The sequence below is a fragment of the Amyelois transitella genome, chromosome 4, assembly GCF_032362555.1.
Source record: "Amyelois transitella isolate CPQ chromosome 4, ilAmyTran1.1, whole genome shotgun sequence".
Classification (NCBI taxonomy): Eukaryota; Metazoa; Arthropoda; class Insecta; order Lepidoptera; family Pyralidae; genus Amyelois; species Amyelois transitella.
The window spans coordinates 2308196-2327286 of NC_083507.1; the positions used below are offsets into that span (position 1 = coordinate 2308196).

The window sequence follows — 19091 nt, forward strand, 5'->3', positions numbered from 1 at the left end:
CTGGTTTCTTGTTGACTCAGTACAAAAGGATTAATACGCAGGCAAATTATACTCTAATTGGCTTAAGTTTATAGCCTTATTTTTTCTTATTTCATTTATATTTATTTTAATGCAATGTAAAAAATTAGTAATAAATTTATAATAATTATATATTAAAGGACGCCCAGTAACCACCTAGACGGCTCAGGACAGAATATAGCCACGCCATATTAGGAGAGCCGACTCGGAGTAGACATGTAGAAAGGCTAGGGGAGAAGAACAGAATTTTACTTACAAGTTGTCATTTTTGGTGTGGATGCAGGATATCAACAAATACAATGTGCTTTTCATTATCTAACCAAAGGCATTTTTCTTCATCTAATTTCAATGTTTAATACTTTTTTGTTTAAATAATAAACATAAAAACTTGCTTTATCATAAAATTTTCAGATCTCAGTATTGGGTACTGGCATGGTAGTTATCTTAAGGGAGTGGTCCTTTAAGTTGTGTCCGGGTCACGTTGATGTCCGGGTTTTTCCTAATGCTTCTAACCTACTCGTAGAACTATTGAATATGCAAGTAAAAATACCCACTTGGAGCTTAAACTTAATATTTAATTTGTGATTCCAACGTTTACACTTGCGTATGAAGTATTACCAATAATTCTATGGTTCTTGTGTTACACTGTACGAGTTTTGTTAAATATATTAAATTTATTTGCTGGCCCTTCCTCTTTTACATCATGGACCTCTTCAACTGAAGTAATGATATCATCTATAACATCATTATCTACTTTTATACACTGTCTTCAGGTTCAAACTCAAGACAAATCAATTCTGCTGTCACTTTTTAAACAGGAAATACTTGGTTAATAGCTATGTTAATAGTTTATGTCGTATGTTCATTTGTATCACATGACCGTATAGTTATGTCAGTTTGTCTTCAAGGCGGCTGGGCATAGGTGGGTGTGTCAACACGATTGTGCCACAGATTGTGCGTAGTAATAATTGCTAATGAATCATTTACGTAAGGTTCTTGTTGTAGAATAACAACTTTGGTTCTTATTTTTGCTATATGATTTTATGGCCCCGTAAAATCTGTTTTGTTTGTTCAATGATCATCATTGTTGTGTCGTTGATTTTCAATATAATATTTAGATATGTATTTCTTTTAGGTATAACAACGTTGATCTTTGGGCCAGTAGGTTCCTAAAAAAAGCTGCTAAAGTCATTATCTTGATCTAAGTTTTTGTTGTAAACACACCAAAAATAGATGAAGATATAATTGAAATAGAATTACTTATTTATGTATAAGAATTGTTATATAATTTGTTTGCTATTTTATTATAGGTTGATTGGACGAGAATGCTACGGTAAAATTAAATATGATACGGTGATTAAGTCGACTTACCTATTTTTTAAACTACTTTTATTAAAACAATCTCATTACGATTATTTCTTTTGTTCTCTGTTAGACAAATATTTATAAGTCCCATTCAATATGTGCCCAGGCACAATGGTCCCCATCAGTGGACAATATTTAATTCAACACCTTTGCGTCTACACTATTACATTAGCGAAAAGCAAATATTGAAACAATTGGTGTAATTCTGTGTCGTAATTCACAATACATCTTTGCAAATACATATAGTGAAAAAATTGTTGCGAGACAATTTTTAGTATTTTAACAACCAAAAATAATTAAAAGACAAGTAATGAAATTATGTGTGTGACTGAATGTGAAAAATTAGCCAATCTGTCATGAAAATTTTTTGAAGAACATTTATAATTTCAATATTCATACATATTTTAAACTTCATAGGTGATTGATGTAAAACCACTCAATTCGACTGGATTTTAATCTCAACAGATGAGGCTTCCTCCTTTTTTGAAATTTCCTGGAAAAGTAAAAGTATATGATTACTTCTTGGTTCCTTACGGGAGAAGGTATGGGAGGAAGGAAAGTTCTTGCAAAAACTGAAAGGTCACGTTCAGTTGTATAGCTCATTGATGGAATTGAGATTCAAAAAGTGACAGGTTGCTGGCCCATGGCCTAAAAAGAGAATCCCAAGTTCATTAGCTTTTCCCTTTGTTGACTTTTACAGTTTTCAAGGGATGAGAAGCGGCTGGCATAAAATATGTTTTTCTTTACAAGCAGACCAGCTTGGAAGCTAGCTTTTATCGGATTTGCGCCTTGATCGCCTCATACGACATCGACGTAGGAAAGAGATCTAGTAGTCGGATTCTAAACAAACGGGAACCACACGGCCCATAAACATACTAAACTTTGAAACTTTATAACATCATCATGTTACCATCAACTTATTGAAATTAAAACTCATCTTGAACAAATCCTTTGACGTGCAAGATCGCAAATTGTTAGCTGAAAGTTTGAATGTAAAAAATTCTGTACTTGCGCGCTATTTTAGACATTTTCAATTATACTCAGTACAGGCATTTTTTTTCTCCTCATTCCAACGACAACTATGCACGCTTCGACAGAGTTTTTTTTTGTACTCCGCCATTTTGAAAACGAGCCTTTCGAATATTGGCGGGATTATGAAAGATTTCGCCGGTTTAAGAGGCAGCTTTTAATCACATTTGAGAGGAAAAATATGAAGTTATTTTTTTTTTATTTGTAGGTTATTTTGTCTGTGAATAAAGGAGTGTCGTTTTATAGTCATAGAAGGCGGTCAAGCTTAAATATTTATATATATATATTTCTTTTCAAATATTGTATGTGTGTATTTCAATAAAGGTGTGCAATATTTTTTTTAAAAAAAGCAATAGTTTGTTTATTAGTTCCGTTTTATTAGTTCCAAGACTTTTTAAAGTTCTACACTACATGTACCAGTAATAAGAGCTATTACACAAAGACACAGAAAAGCATAGCTTAAATGAAATAAAACGTTTCCTTTGCGCATAAAGACGTAGAATAATTTAGCAAATATCGACTTAGCATATGTTCGATATGGTAAATGTCCGCCGCCTCGACATGACAGGAATATTGAACGACGTGCATGCTATTTTTAGCAGCAACCTGTTATTTTATAAGAGAGAAAACTGACTGACCGGTCTCACTCTGCTTGACGAAAAAGGAAGTTTCACTGTTCGACTGCGCCTTTAACAAATCGATCGCATGTTTACGGTTTGAAAATGTGAAATATCAGTAATTTGTGTTTACCGGGTTTTTTTATAAGTATCGTTAGTTTTATTAATCTCCGCTTTTTATCTGGGTAGTATAATATTCTGATGGTAACAACTATACCGAATTAGGGTTTTTTTTTGTGTGACTGTTGCTCATTAATAATTGTTTACTTACTACTACTGTAGTATTTAAATGATGCGTTTGTAAAAGAACTTTATTTTCTTAAACACTTCGATAAATTACCTACTAGTTTATTTGATTCAATTTAACTCCGATCTGTTTCTGGAACATAAGGAAATCATCGTTACCTTAAATGTAAACGTTATATTTTACCGTTTCTTATAACTAACTGTATGTTAAAAGATTTTACAAAGAAATGCAGCCCCGATGCAACCTTCTTGACATCACGTACGTTAACGGTTCTCGCACACCGAAGCCCGAAGATGTCTTCATTAAAATTGTGCAGCATTTTTTAAAAAACAAGATGGTGAAGATCAAGATTGTAGAGAAATGACTCATTAAACCCAGACAATTCTTTATGAAAATATCAAAAGATGAAAAATCTAAAAGTTGGACATTTTTATTGTCTTATATGTATGTCATTTTTATATTGGTTCTTGGATGTTTTTGTATATAAGTATTTATTTTAAAGTAAAGTATCGTTGAGTTAATATAACACACGGGTAACACAAGCCCCGAATTTGAGATTCGAAGTTAACTCAATCTGTGTAATTTGTCTCGTATATATTTATTTTAGGTATTTACATACATACAGTTAGAGGAATACTCGAAATAAGAATGCACGAAGCTGATTCGTATGAAATTTCTTCCAACGTTTAAAAAAAATGGGGAGAGTACTTATTTGAAATAGATTTCTTCTTATATTTGCTATGAAGTGAAAAATTATGACATAAAAATTATCCTGTCACCATTCACGACCTTGCAACTGAATGATCGGCCATTATGCAAGTACATACGGAATGATCTTACAAGTTACAACCACCAGACAACCTTCTGCCGATCACGTACGCTGGTTTTTGCTGATCAGCGCTAATTCTTGTACATTATAACTGGAAAGGCATAAAAATCAGAAATAAAAAATCAATTTAAATTCTATTGAAATAAGTGGCACCTTTGTTCTTCACGTTTATGTGTTATTTATTCATTCATTAATATAATCACGTCTATATCCTTTGCGGGGAAGACAGAACCAGCAGTCTTGAAAGACTTGACAGGCCACGTTCAGCTGTTAGGATTTTGAGAATATCTACTTGTTTGTAAATACCTACTTTATTGTACATAACAATTATTTTGTAGTAGGTACTTACCCCTATGAGGGATTTCTTCCAGTCAACCATGTAATTCAAATATATATAATTATATATAATATATGTCATATAAGTATGTATATAATATATGTGATTTTTTCTGAGAACGATCAAACATAAAATCTTTGTGACATATATTATTGCTTTACATCAGGTATTTAATTAATAAACAAACATTACACAATAAATTTTATAATTATAAAGTTATATGGATCAATTAAATCTGTTATGATATGATAGTGAGCTGGTTACGACGCTGTTACATAAGTAAATACCAGAAGAGTCACATATACTAATGTTTTTATTATACGAGATGACTTTTATTAACATATATAAAAATAATCACGCCCTCTTCCCGGGTAGACGGAGACTATATTTTTCCACTTGCCAAAATCACTGCATACTTTTTTCGATGCATACATATTTCTTTATACCTCACGGGGTAGACAGACCCAACAGTCTCGCAAAGACTTAAAAGCAACGTTCAGCTTAATGGCTTAATTATGTAATAAGATTCAAATCGTGACTAGTAGAAATATACCCTTTATCGCATTTTACGACATCCATGGGAAATAGACGAACTGGTCCTATTCAAAAATTACAGAGGCTCCGCTTACCACTCTGGGAGAGAGGCGTGATATTTGTATGTACCTACATATGTATGTATTTTTAAGTACAGACATCTGTCAGTTACAATTCTATTATATGTATGGATGGATAGGTGGAACGGCATTGAATCAATGGGAACCTTGATTTACAGTCTTACCCATCCTATCATATTACATTATCATAGCGCATATCTCAACAAACACTAACCTTGTGTGACTATAAACATAGTCATAGCTACGTAATCTGTGGTAAGTGCACACAATATGTGCTATTACCTAGGTCCAAGGCGATAACAAGGTCTTAGGCCACCTGGTTCAGTAAAGGGCTTGTTTTATGTTCTATGTATGTTTGTATGTCTTGTGATGAATGACGATAAAAATGTATGTGACATTTTGCGATATAACTTTATGGACTGCATTAAAACAAAAAAAATTTTTTTTTAATTATCCTGTGGACTGAGTAATAATATAAATTATTTTTAAATATTATTATGTGGATTGCGTAAAAAAAATTATTCTTTCTATAAATTATCATATTCTCTTGCAGGGTAAACAGAGCCGATAAATATTGAAAAGACTTATAGGCCACGTTCAGCTGTTTGGTTAAATGATAGAATTGAAATTCAAATAGTGACAGGTCGCCAGCCCATCGCCTACAGAATCCCTAGTTTACTATTAAGCCTATCCCTCGGAGGATCAATAACAAATGTAGGAAAAAGTCAAAGGATAATTTATAGAAGAATATTTCAAGTGTCGTTTGGTTGCCGGCACTCTCACTCGAATCTCAATTCCATTATAATGCCATACAGCTGAATGTGGCCTGTCAGTCTTTCAAGACTGCTCTATCTACCCCGCAAGGGATATAGACGTGATTATATGAATATGATATGAGTCTTGTAAGGGTGTAAGAGTGACGTGTGTGTGAAATTTTCAAAAATTTTCATACGCATTGAACTTGAACTATTTGAATCTCAATATATGTATAGCTGAATAAGGCATTACTACCTTTTTTAGACTGTTGGCTCTGTCTATTCTGTAAGGGGTTACGTACGTATGTGTGTATGAAAATTTTGCCCTTTCTCGTTAACTTTACAAAACTCGTGCTAATTAAGTGAGACCCGATAAAAAATGGAAATTCTAACAATAGAGTTATGAAAACAATGCGATATCTTACCTAAGGTGTGGAACAATGCACTGTTGTATGCGAAATGTTGCATTCATACTATTCTTTAGTTCATTGCCATCTAAATTTCTATGGGTGAGAATAACAAGGAAACTTCTTTTTCTTGTTAAAAAGAGGAGAGAGAAGAAAGTCTGTATATGCCATTCACTCGATACCCAGTATGACTTAATACCTTTTGGTGTCGAGACACTTGGTTCGTGGGACAGGGGCGCACGGGGGCTTCACAAGGCGCTCAGCAAACGATATTTGAAAACCTCTAAAATTTTCAAATGCAATGTTTGTGTTTGTCACTTTTTTCTCTATTTAAGTAAATGGCAGGCAAAAGCGGAGTCGTCCTTAGTATTCTACTCTTCTTGAAACTATGTATTAAGAACTGATTGCCAAAATAGAGTAAGATATATTTTTTAAAGAAAAAATTGCTTTTATTAATCTTTGTATTGTAATGTGATCAAAATACTGTGTGATCTTGTTCTTCGAGTCGATTATTACGACTTATTTAAAAATTATCAAACACATTTCCTTTTACACCTTATCACGTCTTTATCCCTTACCTACGTGGTAAGGTTCAGCTAAATGGTTTAATGATGAATAGATTTTCAACTACCAAGTTTATAAGAAAGTGATTTATATATAAAATAGGATTCATGGTATCTTGTAGACGTTAACTTAATTATAAATATATCTACAACCTAAGTTTAATGACATTTAAATAAAAAATAATCAAAGATTAATATCGATGAAGGTGAAATCATGGCAGAAATTTCCTTTCAAAATTTTCATTTACCAAAAAAATCTATTCGACCTTAGAATGTCATCGTGAAGAATACAAAAAATGGGTATTGTGTTGACACAAATGATACGAAAATAAACCTCATTGTATGTGTAACTCGTACGTCTACCTAATTTACGTAATATCTAGTAATTATCGTTTATTTGCCGTAGTTTTACCCGAAACCGCCGAACTTGCATGAAGTGAGTTATGAATGTGGATGAAGCGAAGGAAGTATGCAGAGATCGTAGCAAGTAGAAAGAAGTAGTCTCTGCCTACCCCTCCGGGAAAGAGGCGTGATTTTATGTATGTATGTTGCCGTAGTTTTTCTGATTTATATTTATGGCTTATTTTGTATTGATTTGTGGGAAATGTGATCTGTAAAATAAATTTTCATCTTCAGGGTAGCAAATTATTTAAATTTATAAAATTCTCGAATAAGTCAACTTTATCTGTCAGCTAGGTTCGCACCTTTTTTTCACCGGACGGCAATTTACAAATATATATATATCTTCAATCTAAATCGTGGACGAATGCACATATTAAAATATGAACACTACTTCCTACCAAGGTACCAAGAACAGTTTCCAAGCCATATTTCAATCTTGAATGATTGAATCCTACTAATATTATAAATGCAAATATTGTCAGTACGTAGTAGTAGTAATATCAGATGTTTGTTACTTTTTCACGCAAAAACTACTCAACCGATTACGATGAATTGGTATGAAGTTAACTGAAAACCCAGAATAACATATAGGCTTCCCGGAGTCCCCTGGGGAATGATTCCACGCGGACGAAGTCAGGGCGTGCAGAAAATCTGTAAATAACAAAATCTTGGAACAATAGACTGGTTAAAAATGCATCTTTCGTACGCAGTACGTAAATTGTACGTACGTATAAATAATTCAAGATTTTATTTATATGGCGTCGTGTCCGCGTTCTCCATTTGGCACTGTGTTCTATTGTGTTTCGTATAAAAAAAAAGTGTTTATAAATGTCAATGACTATGATGTAGGCATTGAAGAGATTTGGGACGCAAGTCTTTTTTCCACCTAGCGTTAGTCCTGGTTACATCTTCAGCTCTCTGATGAGGAGCCAAGGTGTGCCTTTGATCATAATCCTAGATTTGGTAAGACAGTTTTTACACAAAGAAGAAGAAAAGACCATTATTATAAAACCCCTATCCTACTAATATCATAAAGTTTGTAGGGTTGTGTGTGTGTGTTACTCCATCACGCAAAATCTAGATGAATTTAGATGAGATTCAATGCACAAGAATAAAAGTTTTTATCCCCAAACCTCGGAAGCGTAGCACCGGACCGCAGCTACATAATTTGAACGTTTAACTATCGATTTTAACAAACTAGGAACTATTATAATCTTTTCAGGTTCCATTAAGATAATAATATAATTTTAACGATTTCGGAAGTCGTAGTTCTTAACTAGGAAACATCATTGCATGATTATCTAACATTAACACCGAATAAAGAATAAAAACCTCTTGACGTCTGTTAACTAAAAAGGTGATCTTAAAATGTCCGCTAACGAGTTGTCAATTACAGGCAAAACACTTGGTTATTGTTATGAAATATTAGAGAAATTCTAAACTAATTAGGCGTTATGACTTAACCAAATATAGAATGCCTGTCGTAGGTATTATTGTTCTAAGAACGCTTTTCTATAAAATAAGCGTCGGTGGTCGAATGGGTAAGGTTAAAATGCGTGATGTGTAGAAAGTCACAGGTTCAAATATCACCTCAACCAATGCACCAATTGCAGTTATCAACATAAATTAAAAACGTTCTTCTTTAATTCCAGGAATCATTTGACTGGGAGCGGACGTTCAACGACTTCGAGGCGCCTCTCCCAGGGTCCGGTCGGAAATGGAGCGCTAGGAGCGGAACCCACGCCCAGGACACTTCTAGTGATCAGGCGGCCCCGGTCGCTAATAGTACTGACGCTTGCAAGCTGTTGATTGTAAGTATTTGAAGTTCCTAAACTTGCTTTAGTAAGTGACAAAGTCATCGAGGTAGACGATGTTTCGTTTAATTTTCGAGCTCTGAGCTTGAATTGCATCATAGCCTTGGTTTGGCTATAAATAATCGAATCCTTAAGTGGTGCAACACCAAGCAAGCTCGTAATGGTTTGGTTATCGTTATAATTATATGGTGCAACCCACATTAAGTTAGTATTTGAAAGCAAAGCAGTTTACCTATACGTCCTGAAGTTTTGTCCAAATTTAGGCTATTATAAGTAGATCTAGTTGATTTGAGTGTTGATAGTCTAGCCTTATTGGTTTCCAAGCTTAGTTCCTAATTGTGTGTAGGGCGTTAATAAATAATTATCTAGTGTACAGAATAGATATATGGTTTACCTCATATCATTAGTAATACGAACAATTCTCTGCTCATATTTCGCAAAAAGTTTCCCAACTTTAGCATGTAAGATGAGTCAAGTCTCAAGCAGGTGTTTTTGGTCCGGGTCAATTAGTTCTGCGACATTTGGGTCAAGGGGAATTTTAGCCTTAGCGTGCCTCAGTGTATTTACGCAGCTTTTCTTATTTAAAACTTCGGCTACAATGGTCAATAAACATAAGTATACTCGTATCAGCAACACTTTATTAAGGTCATCGGATATTATAATGATTAGTTTCAGCTACAGATATGTAATCCAATTCAGAAAAGAAAGGTACAATTATGTCTAATCTTATAGAGAGAATTAGGTTTCTTATTAGAACTTAAGACATACCTTCTCAATGTTCTTAAACATTTCTATAGGACGTTCACTGTATCACCCTTCGGGTGTTAGTCTTCATTCTTCTGGGGTTAGTCTTCGCCTCTTTAGAGAAGAGCCCGGGGTCGCATATGACCAAGATCCAGGTTTGGGGAAGTCAGGTTTTGTAAGAAGCGACCCTCGGCTGATCTCCGTGAACTTACAGGGGAGCCTTACCCATATTCATTATATTTATCTATAATCCAAACTGATTAACTCAAATTATAACATTATGTATCTATTGTAGTGAAGTCACAGAAGTAAAACGAGTTACATTAATAAACGAATCCCAACAGCCTGTTTAATTAATTGAATATTATCTTGTCTGTCAGGTTATAAAGTCTGTAATTTATGGTAATTCCAGTTTATTGGTGACTCAAAGACACCAATATGGCGGCTACAGCTGTGTGGCGGGAACGCGGCCGCCATTGCAGCGCGGGCTGGTCCGAAACTGCTGCCGCAGAAGATCAGGATCGTGTGGAACCCCCCCACTTCTCCTTATCAGCACACGGAGAAACTGAGACTGGTCGTCACAGCCGTAAATAGCGGTAAGTAAGAAGAAGCACATCAGTAAAAAAGTGTAGAACCATTTCAGAATAGCATTAAATCATTAATTGATTGTATGAGATTAGATTTGTTTGGTATCTTCGTTTCTATCTCCTATTAAGCAGAAAAAGAGTGTTTGATGTCAAAATGGTATGTAAATCGATAGTTTGAGATGAAGACCGAACAGAATGAGATTCATTAACTACCAATCATTTTAAATTTAGTATCTAACGTAAAACATAAGGTTCACTTTCTTAAATGCCAAGTTATTTTTGACTAATGCAAAATTTGTCATTCCAGGAGCAATCTGCAACAACGACTCCCAATACACATGTGGTGCCACCGGCCTGTGCATATCCTCGGACCTGGTCTGCGATGGCGTCCGGCACTGCCCTGGCGGTGAAGATGAGGAACCCAGCGCGTGTTCCCACCGCCGGGAGCCCCCGCTCTTGGAGCTGCTGAGGAGGTTCGCCGCGAGGAACCAAGAGCTGTTGGGACTGGACCAGTCCGATGGGATGACGAAGCCTTCTGTGATAAGTAAGTGGTATTATAACTGACAGTGTAACCTGTTTTAATGTAACCTGATTTTTATTCATTAAAAATCAGGTTACATTAAAACAGGTTTCTATTTATTCGTACTCTTGAGAATATGACGTAGGAAAATTCATTCATTATTTATCTTCATTAGGATAAAAACTTTCTAAATTTTATCTGGTGGTCTTTATCACTGAGAATGTGTGTCCGAAAGATGCCTTGCAGTGGGCCAACCACAGCCACCAACTACTTATGGCAATGTTTACTATATCCCGAAAGAACTTTTTTTTGGTAAGCAGTCAGTTATCATTGACTAGATAAGGATTTTTGGAGATGCAAATAGTCGTCAACCGTCCATTTTAAGGGCTAATTCTAGTCTTAATAAAAGAGGAGGAAAATTAATTTAACTTCTTTTAATTCCAGTGAAAATCACCGAAGGCGAGCAGAAGTCCAACGCTTTCATGGAGTTCGCTGCGGCCCTGAAGCCATATGGACCCTGGAGCTATCTGGTTGTTGGCATGTTAGTCTGTGCCACCATCCTTATGTTCTGCTTAGCTTGGGGTAAGATATCTATTTTTTACTATATTGTCTTACTTCTCACGCTAAACGTGCCGTTTGGCTCCCGGCACCAATACAAAAAAGAATAGGACCACTCCATCTCTTTCTCATGGATGTCGTAAAAAGCGACTAAGGGAAAGGCTTACAAACTTGGGATTCTTTTTTAGGCGATGGGCTAGCAACCTGTCACTAGTTGAATCTCAATTCTATCGTTAAGCCAAATAGCTGAACGGGGCCATTCGGTCTTTTCAAGACTGTTGGCTCTGTCTACCCCGCAAGGGATATAGAATAGACGTGACCATATGTATGTATGTATGTATGATCTCACGCTAAACTGGGTTACATCCTCACCTCTCTGGAGAGTTTTCTAGAGACTCAGGTTTTAACGTGAAGACTCTCTCGTCTAACCTTTGCAAGCTATGCAGGGGAACCTAGCCTATATTGGATAATGCTAAAAGCTGGACTACCAGTTACTTAAATACCTGTCCATAATTGATTTTATTGATCATGAGGTTACTAACCTTATCCTGGTGTTTATCACGCTTACTTCCTTGCGGAGAAGGTATGGATTCGGATGACCACAATTTAATGGTTGTTGTAGTTGTTGCAAGAGAGGTAATTAGAAAGAAGAAAGAAAGAAAGAAAGAAAAATGTTTATTTGGCGCAAGATGTAACATTACATTTTCATTCATAAACATAGAAATAAAAAAAAGAATACATGATGCGACCAAAAGGGTTTCCACTCAGCATATGCATGTGTATGATGAGGTTACACAATGCGCTGATTTTCAGTGAATTACTTGCACGAACCAGTCTCCTAGATGAAAACCCTGGTCTTCAGGCGGCTGTCCCGGAGACCAGGTTTTGATCTAGGAAGGCTGGAAAAATAACTATCTAGATATTACTTACGTTATCACAACATATTTTCCTCAACAGAATGCTGCTGTAAACGCTCCAAGCCATCAGACACGCCGCTCAACATACCGCCAGCGTGCATCGACCTCTCCCCCACAGTGACCGTCACAGCAGCCTCGCAGCAACTCTTCCAGTCCCCCCTCCCCCCATCCCCACCAGAGTACGAACCGCCCCCCTCCTACTCCTCACTGTTCCCGCGAGCATTCAAATCATCACCAACGCCAGTACCACACTGCTCCCACCAGGAGCCGGACTGAGTGAATGTTTAGTTAGGTAGTATATTTCAATTTTCGTCTTTGAGAAGTGTAGTGTTATTTTTTTGTGTGATTATTGACTATTATGAATTTTATGTAGGACAGTATTTTATAGACCAAACTTAAGTACAGACTAACCATTATTCATTAGGGAATTAAAATTATAATAAATCTTTTTGTCGCATTTTGTTTCTGTTAGCAATGTGATTTATTCCGAATTCTGTGGGAATAGGGTTTCTCCTGTAAATTACTGTGTTGCCATATTTAATGTATTTTAACTTCCAAAAAATTTGGGAGTATTTTCTTCAACGTCTATGGTTTACGCCTGCAATTACGGCATAAATAGTAAGGCGACTAGATCATATCTTTATACATTACGGCCCTTAAAATGTTGAATGGGTGCAACTTATGTCAAATACAGTTAAATTATAACGTCTTAAATATTTAAAGTCATATATTTTCATTCAAGTAGGTACCTTAGTGTATGTATCTAATTTCATTAAGTTTATCATAACAAAGATGGCTTTAAACTATAAAATTGCGTTCTTATTTTTTTCGATGTTGTGTCAATGATTGTGTAGTTTTTGATTCGGACTTACCACTACGCTTCTCACAGATATAGTATTTAATTAATGAATTAATAAAAACAGGCGATGGTATTAAACATAGTTAATAAAACTGGTTTTCGCAAAAAAAAAAACACTTAATGAGATCTAAATTGAGATTTTATTGATCGTACAATTTGTATTAAACACAGTTACAGATTGTAGGTAGGTAGATTTTATTAGCGTTTGAAATTTGAGAGGTTCAAGAATAATCGTGCCTTTACTGGAATCTTTACCGGTATTTAAGTAAGAGTGTTATAAAGTATGTATGCAATGTACGGGCAATATAAAAAAAAAATGTATGGCAATCATTGTACTTGTAAATGATATGGAGTTGACCTCATTACTTGTATGTTAAGTATACAAGCGGCCCACCACAGCTTTGCCCGTGGTACGTACATAGCCGTAAATGATGTACATTCTTAACGGTGAAAGAATTTTTGTGATTGGTTCAGTATTTCCCAACATTACCCCTTACAAACAAACAGAGTTACAAGCTTTTTTATTTACAATATTAGAATACCTATCCTATATCAAATGCTTTTAAGCTTTTAATTTTTATGAAGTAACATTAACATACTTGTGAAGGAAGGTTTATGAACACGGGGGATACTATTTTAAGATGAGGGGCTAGTATAACAGCCAAAAGTATAAAACGATATAAGGTGTGTGTATTTATAACGAATGACCTCTTGCTAAGAATGATAGCACCAAATTTTAAATGAGAAATAACTTAAGAAGTTTCAGTTGAGCATCAAATTTTGAAGGGTGTGAGCGTGATGGTATTGCTTTGTATTTGAAGAAAAATCTCATGAAATCTTGGGGACCAAAGTAGAACTTTTTGTGTAATGTGATGTTATTGTGCCTTGCAAATGCGGATTTTATCTGTGGAATTTTGATAATATGCTTGCTCATCGATAGTGTACAACCTACTTAATGTCACGAGTGAGTCCTTTTAAAATATATTTTTATTCTTATATGACACTGCCCCAAATTCCTGAAATTTAAATTTGGAGATATAAGTGTGTTGTTTTAAGTCATAACATAAAATTATATCATGACGTGCATATCATAACTGTAATTTTATTGACATATTGTATATAAAAATAAGTATTCACTTATCGACAAGAATTGTTATAACTTTTTCATTTTCTTGTATAGCAACCCGTTTGTGTATTTTCTTCGTCTAATGTTTTACACTGTATATGTACGGAAACCTGATAAAAAGTTTGACAATATTTTCATCAATTTGAGATTGTTATTTATTAAATTGTTTCTCCAAAAATCAATTTAGTTTTGAAAATGTCCATAAAGATTGCGATTATTATATATTGTAAATAATAAAACAACTCATAAGTATTGACTAGTCTCTTAGGATCTGTTGTAATTATAATAATTTTACTGCTAAGTATATCACTAGCTTGCTATAAAATAATTCCATTTAATACCTAATTGTAACATGATAAAAGTGATATTTATAGTGAAAATATTGAAAATTAAATAGGTATTTATTTCTAATATCTGCGTTTTATTTTAATAGGTAAACGGTAGCTAAGCCCGCATAAAAGCTGCTTTATTATTTGCATCTTAGGAATTCCTCCTATGCAAAGGATTTAGTTATCAAATTTATATACCGTCAAGGTACGATTTTTATTTCTCAAGGTAGGTAAGTTTTTATTGAAAAATACATTTCTGAATTATTTCATAACGACGAGAAGGGAAAACAAAATTAAATTACAGATGTCTTATTGAATTACTTTTGGGATTATCTATATTTTATTTCTAAATGTATATTTTGATGAAGTTGTGGCGGCATCTATACGCCACATGTCACAACAGCCAATCAGACAACAACTGTCAATCATCGCGAAGAAATTGACGCGCTCAGCCAATAGCAGCAAAAAATCTAAATCGCGATTACAAAGATTTTAAAGATTGATATAAATGAAGAGATGTATATACAACCTCCGACTCAAAATCGTCGGAGTCGCGGTTTCCTAGACATAACACTTAGCCTCGCGGAAGATCTTCCCTTTGGTGACAGTCGAGCCAAAACATCGCTCCCGCTACAAAGTCTTTCAAGATTGTTTATCCACCTACAAAAGTACCTAAATAAATGGACTAGATATATACCTACCAATCAACTTGGGTAGAAAATACATTTATGTATGTTAGTTACACGATATATGTATGTAGGTATATAACTTTTAGAAATCGAACGAAGTTTTTTCAAAATTAGTAAAGTAGTCTTTGAGATTTTACACAATTACGTTAAAAGTGTTCGTGAGGTCTACGTTCGAGGCGAACCATTTTAATAGTTCATGTTGTTTATGATCGGAAGACTATTTTCACCAGCACGATTTAAAATAACATTGGGAAAAATGGTCTCGATATGGTAATCCCACGGGAAGCTGTCAGATGTCAGTAGAAAGCAATGAGTAGAAAGTAAGGTAACTATGTCAATGTCAAATCAAACATTATACGCCAACGTCAATGCAAGCTGACTGATGCCGTCGTAGGAAGGGATAAAAAAATTAGGTACATTAACTTCACTATCGTTTCATTTTTGTTTACTAAAAACAATGACAAAACTTCAAAAACTTTACATAAAATCTTATTTAAGGTCGAGCTGGCTAAGAATGTTCTAAGCTAATTTGCGTGTCTTAATAATGCGGTGAACACAATGGCTCAGCAAGGGCATAAAAATGTTTGTAGAGTTTGTTTGAGAACTGATCTATTCGAAGACCAAAAAGGTTTGTCTCTCTTCCAAACATACAGAGATTCTCTCATCTCAGAACACATAAACACAATAACCACCGTAGGTATCAAGCAAAACGATGGTTTACCTGAGAAAATTTGTCCGGAATGTTTACTGGAACTGGATACTGTCATCAATTTTAAACGAAAATGTGAAACTTCGAATTTACTTTTGTTACACACAAATAATATTAATGAAGAAAATAATGATGTGAAAGGAGAATTGGACGCCGATGATGTGAAATTAGAATTGAAAACTGAAGATTTGAAGAATGGGGAATGCGAAGAAGAATGCTTAGACACAGAATATTTAGACGAAAGTTTTGATAATACTTGTATTGAAGTCGACATTCCACCAAAGCCAAGTAAATCAATAGATTTAAAATTAATATGCCACGATTGTGGCGGTTCCTTTCGAACGAAGTGTAAATTACGTGTGCATTGGAAGAAAGTCCATCTATATGAAGCACTGATATGTCAAATTTGTAAACGCACATTCAAAAGTTACAAAGCATTAAATCGTCATGTCAAAGCTAAATTGAAATCATGCTTGGCGACGAAAAATGTAACTGTACAAGGAACAGGTAAATCAAGACTGTTCTTATGCAAAGAATGCCCATACAGTTCACGGAGATTCAAAGATGTAAATTGTCATTACCTAACACACAGTGGTGAGAGACCAGTTAAGTGTCGTTTGTGTGACAAGAAGTACACTCAATTAAGTTCCATGGAAGGCCACATGGAAAACGCTCATGGGATTTACAAAGTAGAAATAACATGTCAGTATTGCGGTAAAATAGTGCGGGGACGAAACAGAGTGTATAAGCATTTGCAAAGGCACACTGCCCAAAAATGTCAGTGCGATATTTGCAAAAAGATGTTTAGGTCCAAGAAGAGTTTAATAATGCATATGGTTCGCCACACCGGAGTAAAGTCGTACACCTGCGAGAAATGTGCTATATCTTTCTTCACTTTATCTGAATTGTGTAACCACAAACGCCATAAACACAGTTTAAAGCAAAATTGGTACAAATGTAAATTATGTGATTATCGATCTCACAGCATCGGAGTGGTAAACAAACACCAAGTAAAACACTCGGGCTTAAATATTTACTGCAGTATATGCCGAAGGTTTTTTGATAATACTCTTCCATTAGCACAGCATGTCCTGAAGCATACAGAAACAGAGAAGAAATTTCATTGCCTATTTTGTGATAAAAAATATTTCAAGAAGGACTCTCTTTCTAAACACATGAAGATCAAACACAAAGAACTGTTACCTCATAAACCGGTTTTAGTCAAAAATGAATTGAATAAAGATGATGGGACTTCAACCAAAATTAAAGAGAAATAGAAATATGTTTACCTGGCAGCATTGAACCACCTGGTTTTAGTCCAGGTATGTAACCTCACCTTTCTGGAGAGGAGCCCATGACATGCCTTAAGGACTATGATCTCAGATTGGGTGAGTCAGGTTACTCATATATCCGCGGCAGCCTTTATGTCTGTGACGTAGCTGACAAAATGCAGGAGAGCCACCTACGGCAGACTACTTGGGGAACAGATGTCGGGTCAAGCCTCTACCGCCGGGCCCAGGTAAAAGGGGCAGACCGAAAAGATCATGGCTGGACGTCGCAAAAGATGAAATTCGGTTTTCAGCGTCCTCGGATTTCAGTCCATTGGCTCGAATTGAAACCGAATCAAGTGGAGTGAGAAAAGTCGGAAGGCGAACCCCGGGCCCCGAAACACTCATGTGGAGGGTGCAACCGGGATCCCCCAAAGATGAAAGTGAGATATATTTATGCGACGGGACTCACATCTGATCACCGCAACCTTTGCAGGGAAACATGTATTGTTTCATGATAAAGTTGCTTGAATGTGCAGATTTCTTCACGATATTTTGCCTCACCGTAAGAGCATCGGTTAGCATTCAAATAATGCGTAATGATGCTGTCATTCCGAGATATACCTATTTATTTTGATCGTAATTTATAAGATTTATTGACTCTGTCTTCCAATTTATGAGATAAAGATGTGATATATGTATGTATTTGATGTTTAATTGATATATGTTTCCTCATCACACACACACGCTTCTCGCATATTTACCCCTTGTGTGGTAGACAGAGCCAATAGTCACAGCAGATGACAGGTTGCTAGCCAATTGCCTGAACGAAGAGACCCTTTCCTTGATTGACTTTACAGTCGCAATGAGAAGAGAACAGTAGATTCTGTAGTACATGGAAGTGTAGGTAAAATTTTCATTGAAAATTGTGCAATATCGTGCAATATTGTGAGTATTAATTTTTAAAGAAACTTCTTTATTGTATTATAATATTTATCATATAAATAAACAATATTAATTTATTTGTTGTTATTTTGTATCGCCTTTTATAAATATTACTTGTTTTAATAGCTGTCACTATTTGAACCACGATTCCTAAACGTGGCCTTTCATTCTTTTCGGGACTATTGGCTCTGTTTACCCGATAAAGACGTGATTATATGCTTGTTTTAAAAACCCGGTTTGAAGGAAGAGATCTTTCACTTAAATAATAGATTGTGCAACCATTATATTCGTGGCCTTAGTTCACGAGGTGAGGACCTGACCAGGACGTCTATCCTGGATGGGGAAAGTCAAGTTTTAACACAAAGCGGCACCCTTCTCACCTCCGCTACATTTGGGGACTTAACCCATGATTCTTTTTCAACAACCAGGTGCTTAAATGAATAAGCTGCTTAACCCTTTCCACGCCAAGAGTTTTCGTCAAAAACGTTCACCACACGCCACGGCAATAAACGTGGTTGATTTACTAGTGTTGACAATATTGAGTATCGATATTATTAATTTGTATTAAATAAATCATTATAAAACAGTTATATTTTAAGTTCATGGGTTTTATTTTATTATTGTTACTCCTTGAAACATTTTAAAATGTATTGAAATCTCAGTGGCGTATTAATACAGCGAAAAAACGCACAAGTAATCATGATAATTAATTGCATCACTACGTGTCTGATAAATCAGACAGTGGCGTACGCTTAATATGAATTTTTAACGAGTGTTAGTGATGTGTCAACTTCCGGTCATAAACTTCGATACCTTACGAAAGATATACATTTAACTTATTGA

The 19091-nt window shown here is 35.2% G+C and overlaps 2 protein-coding genes across 2 annotated transcripts in view; both read left to right on the top strand.

Annotated features, from left to right (window-relative positions):
• LOC106129400 (uncharacterized) overlaps nucleotides 1-14719 on the top strand; it is a 57358-nt gene extending 42639 nt beyond the window's left edge. The window contains exons 3-7 of the mRNA XM_013327954.2: nucleotides 8836-8994; nucleotides 10154-10337; nucleotides 10636-10872; nucleotides 11293-11430; nucleotides 12364-14719. Of these exons, the coding sequence (XP_013183408.2) occupies nucleotides 8836-8994; nucleotides 10154-10337; nucleotides 10636-10872; nucleotides 11293-11430; nucleotides 12364-12599 (954 nt within the window). The 3' untranslated portion in view covers nucleotides 12600-14719. The remainder of the gene's footprint in view (nucleotides 1-8835; nucleotides 8995-10153; nucleotides 10338-10635; nucleotides 10873-11292; nucleotides 11431-12363) is intronic.
• A 1000-nt stretch (nucleotides 14720-15719) lies between these two features.
• On the top strand, nucleotides 15720-18250 carry LOC106129402 (zinc finger protein 595). Its single transcript, XM_013327955.2, has one exon. The coding sequence runs from the start codon at nucleotides 15885-15887 to the stop codon at nucleotides 17310-17312; it is 1428 nt and encodes a 475-aa protein (XP_013183409.2). The 5' UTR covers nucleotides 15720-15884; the 3' UTR covers nucleotides 17313-18250.
• The last annotated feature ends 841 nt before the right edge of the window (nucleotides 18251-19091 follow it).